Source organism: Hoplias malabaricus, chromosome 15 (genome assembly GCF_029633855.1).
Source record: "Hoplias malabaricus isolate fHopMal1 chromosome 15, fHopMal1.hap1, whole genome shotgun sequence".
In the NCBI taxonomy this organism is placed as follows: Eukaryota; Metazoa; Chordata; class Actinopteri; order Characiformes; family Erythrinidae; genus Hoplias; species Hoplias malabaricus.
In genome coordinates, this window is record NC_089814.1 from 34,715,547 (window position 1) to 34,721,941 (window position 6,395).

At 45.1% G+C, this 6,395-nt stretch overlaps 1 protein-coding gene across 1 annotated transcript in view; it reads right to left on the reverse strand.

The window, feature by feature from the left end:
- The window catches only part of LOC136668074 (uncharacterized), a 17,204-nt gene extending 14,221 nt beyond the window's left edge, over nt 1-2,983 (reverse strand). Inside the window, exons 1-3 of the mRNA XM_066645319.1 lie at nt 2,870-2,983; nt 1,649-1,796; nt 156-266 (exon numbers count right to left, since the gene is read on the reverse strand). Of these exons, the coding sequence (XP_066501416.1) occupies nt 156-266; nt 1,649-1,722 (185 nt within the window). The 5' untranslated portion in view covers nt 1,723-1,796; nt 2,870-2,983. The remainder of the gene's footprint in view (nt 1-155; nt 267-1,648; nt 1,797-2,869) is intronic.
- Between the last annotated feature and the right edge of the window lie 3,412 nt (nt 2,984-6,395).

Here is a 6,395-nt window from a genome sequence, read left to right on the forward strand (position 1 = left end):
GTTCTTGTTATTATATGATTGACACAGACCAGGCTGAATGACAAGATTCACAGACTTTCTAGCAATATCTCATAAAGAAGGAAAAAGAGTCAAGACTAAGGAATTTTTAATATGCATTTTTGGATGGAAATGGGACGAAAAACATATAGGTATACCTTTCCTGCGGGACTGATCCCCCCGTCAATGTGAGAGGTTCTGCCATTGACTGGTTACTTTTTAAAGACACACAGCTTGACACAGGGGAGTTTGACCTTTTCTTAGTTCCACTAAAATCAGACAGACATGTGTTAGGCCTATTATTCAATAAAAGCAATTAATCCCATTGCAGGTTATTTTTATGAACCCATTACATTGTGTAATTATTATAATCCAAAAAGAAAAAAAATCTTAACCAGTTAGTTGCAAGTAAAAAACAAATTGTTTCACACTGGTGTATTTTTAGGGCAGAACTGTTTTGACAGATGATATGTTACTCTCTCTGTTCTGTTCTAGCAACATTCAAGAAAGATCAGACAAGACAAGATTGGATGATAGAAGGACAAGCAAGTAAAAAATAATTGAATACCTTTCCTGAATACCTTTCCTGAGGGAAAGGTATTCAATATATATTTATGTATTTATGTATATATGTATTTGGATCTAGGGCGGCACGGTGGCGCAGCAGGTAGGTGTCGCAGTCACACAGCTCCAGGGACCTGGAGGTTGTGGGTTCGATTCCCGCTCCGGGTGACTGTCTGTGAGGAGTTGGTGTGTTCTCCCCGTGTATGTGTGGGTTTCCTCCGGGTGACTGTCTGTGAGGAGTGTGGTGTGTTCTCCCTGTGTCTGCGTGGGTTTCCTCCGGGTGCTCCGGTTTCCTCCCACAGTCCAAAAACACATGTTGGTAGGTGGATTGGTGACTCAAAAGTGTCCATAGGTGTGAGTGAACGTGTCTGTGTTGCCCTGTGAAGGACTGGCGCCCCCTCCAGGGTGTATTCACGCCTTGTGCCCAATGATTCCAGGTAGGCTCTGGACCCACCGCGACCCTGAATTGGATAAGCAGTTACAGATAATGAATGAATGTATTTGGATCTGAAAGTAAATTGGCAATGGTATTTATGGCAGACCAATCAACTGTGAACATTTAATTAGTAAACAATTAGCTTTTTTTTTTTAAGTAAACTGATATTTTGTCACACAATTTTAGATGATAACTATGTTGGAAAATAGCTTGTGATGTTAATAAATGCTATGTTTGGATATAATTCCTAATAAACAATCCTATCTTATTTTAGTGGAACTGAGAAAAGGTCAAATTCACCTGTATCCAGGTGTGTATCTTTAAAGAGTGACCAGTCAATGGCAGAACCTCTCACTTTGAGGTGGCTGGATACAGGATAAGTGGACCTTTTCTCATTTCCACTAATATCAGGAAAAAAGCACATTTATCAAAAAATGTGTCGTACAAGAATACAGGCACGTAGAGGGATGAGTTTTAACTTTAATTAGTTGCCTCAAGAAAATGTCTAGTATTTCTGTGTGCAATAGTGTGTTAGATCTGTTATAGCAAAGATTTTATTCTGACTGACTGCTGAAGAGATATATTATAACCAACATTAAACCCAAATATATAAAAAAGAGGACAGAATTTTTTAGCATTCACCATACTTACCTTTGACCTTGAGGACAGTGCTCCTCTTGGAGACTCATATCAGAGTGTTTAATCTTCCCAGACTCCCCGGACATTATTTTAGAGAGAAGAGTGTATGCAAGTACAACACATCAGCACCAGGTCCACTGGTACTAACTTTCAGCTTCATCTGGGGGGAAAGATAGTTTTGATTACTATTGCTACTCTGAAGTATTTTTTAATTTCTCTTATTAAAAAACTTGATCTGACAAGGCTAAGTTGTTTCTTAAAAATGTCCTGGATGTAGCTCCCTTCACTCTAGAGTACACAGTGCCAGGGTGTTTTATGGCCCTGTAGCCCATGCTTGGCATTGGACCTTAGACTCATATGCATTATTATGCTCATGCTATATTGATTTTTATGGAAATAATACAAGCTTTGTGTGACTGAGCATTAGTGTTTAAAACACCATTGAGAGGGATGTCTGGATACTTTTGGACATAATATACTTGTAGTAATCTCTGGGAAATGTGTTACCAAGTTCTTGAAGAGGAAATGATTACTCTTCTTCACAAGATTCAGATATTTTTAGGAGAAAATAAATGCATTTATGAATGTAGTTGACGCTGCATTTTTTACTTCTCGTGCTGAACTAAAGGTAAGGAAATGCAGTTTAAAAACCCCAGATTACGACAGGAAAAAAGACGGATTACCAAAATTAGGGGATTACCAGAAAATGTGACAGACTTCAATTAAAAAAAAACACTTATGTGAAACTAAAGCATGGCTAAGAAACAGGAACAGTGTCTTTTTTGTTGTTTTTGTTTTCTCACTGATTTGTTTAAATGTGTCTTTTGCCATTTTAATTCCGTTAGTGTTTTTTTTTTTTACTTTCTGTCATTTCTAACTCCACATTTTTTTGTTTAAAATTTTCAGTACCTTGTTTTTGTTAAAAAGTAGAGGTCCATTATAAATAAAGAAAAATTCTAGTTTTAAAAATTGGAAACAAAAACGTTAACAACGAAAAGTAACCACAAAACCATGCTTTGTAGTATAACCTTTGCACAACGCACATTTTACGTTTCATTATTTTGTCAAACCTTAGAAGTCCAGCAAAAGCTAATCTGATTTATGCTCAACTGCTAATTAGCATGAAAACACGACTCCACCTGCAATTTTCAGTTCAGACTTCAACACAGTATCAGTGGGAGCGTACTGGGACGTCTTAGTCAGTAATTGTAGCCTCGTTGTCGCTGTTCTTACCTTTTTTTCTCGTGGTTCTGCGTCACATCGCGTCTAGAGAGATGTCCATTTGAGTTCGTACAAAACAAGCAGACGCCTCTAAGCTTCTCGCTCCGCTTAGCTGCCTCTCTGTGCCGCTCAGGGACCGTTAACCCTGCTTTCACTCTTTCAGTTTCTTTTTCTCATAAACCATTTGAACATTCATGTATCCCCCTCCCCCTCCCACTCCTCCATCCCCTTCTAACTGCTTATGGGTTTACATTTCGAAACCCTGCCCATCACAGTTCAACACACCAATGAGGGACACAAACGTGCTGCTCAACATGTTTAGTCTACAGTTTAAATATTGGATTTCATCCATGGGCAGTTATGGGACCAGGATGTGTTAAACATAGCATCCATTTTGGCTGTACGTTCCAGTATGGATTTAATCTACAACCATAGCAGGATTTTAATACAGAAAAAAAAGTTTTATTCTAAAGTATGCATTACACTTTCTTTTTTTACCAGACCATATTAGACAGTTACATATAAAAATCAACCATATCTTTTTTTTTTTCTGGAAAATTCCCTCAGATAAAACTGTTGTTTGCCCTTTTCCAAGCTCAAACCAAGCCTGGACCTTGGACCCAATAAAGCAGCTTTAACAGTGGTTCCTGTTATCATTGTCATAATTCTCCTTTGTTCTGTTAAACATTAAAGGAATGTCACATTTTTACATTAAATTCACATCTTAAAAATATGTGTGTTGCTCCATTGAGCTGTAACAGGTAGAATAGGTCCTCTGCCATTGCTACTCTGGGCTCTGAACTGCAGAAACTGAACTATGTAAATTTGGAGGTGGGTAGGAAATGGGCTGTCTATACTGTGATATTAAAGGCAGAGACATCATAGATGATCACAAGAACTGAACATTGAATATGTTTGTAACATTATATTACATGTTTGTTATATTACATAGTTTGTAACAATACATGACATGTTCTTTGACATTAAAAGCATTGTTAAGGTTTGTTTGGTTTTGCTTTATTCTCCCATGGGCCCACCACCTGTGGGAGAGGTAGTAATCCGGGTCTGGTGCATTGTGGATCGGGTGGCGGTCGGGGTCGGGGGCCCTGGCGTTCTGATCCTCGGTTACTGAAACTGGCTTTTGGAACATGGAACGTAACCTCTCTGGTGGGAAAAGAGCCTGAGCTGGTGCGCGAGGTTGAGAGGTACCGGCTAGATATAGTTGGGCTCACCTCGACACACAGTATGGGCTCTGGAACCAATCTCCTTGAGAGGGGCTGGATGCTCTTTCACTCTGGAGTTGCCTAGGGTGAGAGGCGTAAGGCAGGTGTGGGCTTACTCATAGCCCCCCTGCTTAGCGCCTGTACGTTGGGGTTTACCCCAGTGGACAAGAGGGTAATTTCCCTGCGCCTTCGGGTTGGGGAAAGGGCTCTGACTGTTGTTTGTGCTTATGCACCGAACAGCAGTTCAGAGTACCATGCCTTCTTGGGGACCCTAGAGGGAGTGCTGGAGAACACTCATTCTGGGGACTCCATTGTTCTGCTGGGGGACTTCAACGCTCACGTGGGTAATGACAGTGAGACCTTGAGGGGCGTGATTGGGAGGAACGGCCCCGCTAATCTGAACCCGAGTGGTGTTCAGTTATTGGATTTCTGTGCTCGTCACAGTTTGTCCATTACGAACACCATGTTCGAACATAAGGGTGTCCACAAGTACACCTGGCATCAGGACACCCTAGGCTGCATTTCGATGATAGACTTTATAGTCGTATCATCTGACCTGCGGCCATATGTTCTGGACACTCGGGTGAAGAGAGGCGCTGAGCTGTCAACTGTTCACCACCTTGTGGTGAGTTGGATCAGATGGCGGGGGAGGATGCCGGACAGACCTGGCAGGCCCAAACGTGTGCTGAGGGTTTGCTGGGAATGTTTGGCAGAGGAACCTGTCAGAAAGATCTTCAACTCCCACATCCGGCAGAGCTTCGACTGCATCCCGGGGGAGGCTGGTGACATTGAGTCCGAGTGAGCCATGTTCCGGACCTCCATTGTTGAGGCAGCTGAACGGAGCTGTGGCTGCAAGGTTGTCGGTGCCTGTCGGGGTGGCAATCCCCGCACTCGGTGGTGGACACCCCGGGTGAGGGGGGCTGTCAAGCTGAAGAAAGAGTCCTATCGAGCCTGGTTGGCTCAGGGGACTCCGGAGGCAGCCGACAGGTACCGAGGAGCCAAGCGGCTTGCGGCCTCGGCAGTCGCTGAGGCAAAAACTCGGGTGTGGGAGGAGCTCGGTGAGAACATGGAAAACGACTTTCGGTCAGCTCCGAGAAGTTTCTGGCAAACCGTCAGGCGACTCAGGAGGGGAAAGCAGTTTTCCACCAACACTGTATATGGTGGGGGTGGGGAACTGTTGACCTCGACTGGGGACGTCACCAGACGGTGGAAGGAATACTTCGAGGATCTTCTCAATCCCACCAGCACGTCTTCCGCAGAGGAAGCAGAGCTTGGGGACCCCGGGGGGGGGGGGGGGGGCTCGTCTATCACTGGGGCTGAAGTGGCCAAGGTGGTAGGGAAACTCCTTGGCGGTAGGGCCCCAGGGGTGGATGAGGTTCACCCCGGGTTCCTCAAGGCTCTGGATGTTGTGGGGCTGTCCTGGTTGACACGTCTTTGCAACATCGCGTGGACATCGGAGGCAGTGCCTCTGGACTGGCAGACTGGGATGGTGGTTCCCCTTTTTAAAAAGGGGGATCGGAGGGTGTGTTCCAACTATAGGGGGATCACACTCCTCAGCCTCCCCGGTAAGGTCTATGCGGGGGTACTGGAGAAGAGAGTCCGACTGATAGTTGAACCTCGGATCCAGGAGGAACAATGCGGATTCCGCCCCGGTCGTGGAACACAGGACCAGCTCTTTACCCTCGCTAGGATCCTGGAGGGTGCATGGGAGTTTGCTCAACCAGTCTACATGTGTTTTGTGGATCTGGAGAAGGCATTCGACCGTGTCCCTCGGGGTGTTCTGTGGGGGGTGCTCAGGGAGTATGGGGTACTGGGCTCTTTGTTACGAACTATCCAGTCCCTGTACAAACAGAGCAGGAGTCTGGTTCGTATGGCTGGCAGTAAGTCCGACTGGTTTCCAGTCGGAGTTGGACTCCGTCAGTGCTGCCCGTTGTCACCGGTTCTGTTCACAATTTTTATGGACAGAATTTCTCGGCGTAGCCAAGTGGCGGAGGGTGTCCGGTTTGGTGGTCTCAGTATTCCATGTCTGCTTTTTGCAGATGATGTGGTCTTGTTGGCTTCATCGAGCCGGGACCTCCAGCTCTTGCTGGACCAGTTTGCAGCCGAGTGTGAAGCGGTAGGGATGAGGATCAGCACCTCCAAGTCCGAGTCCATGGTACTCAGCCGGAAAAGGGTGGAGTGCTCTCTCCAGGTTGGAAGTGAGATCCTGCCTCAAGTGGAGGAGTTTAAATATCTCGGGGTCTTGTTCACGAGTGAGGGAAAGATGGAGCGTGAGATTGACAGGCGGATCGGTGCAGCGTCAGCAGTAATGCGGG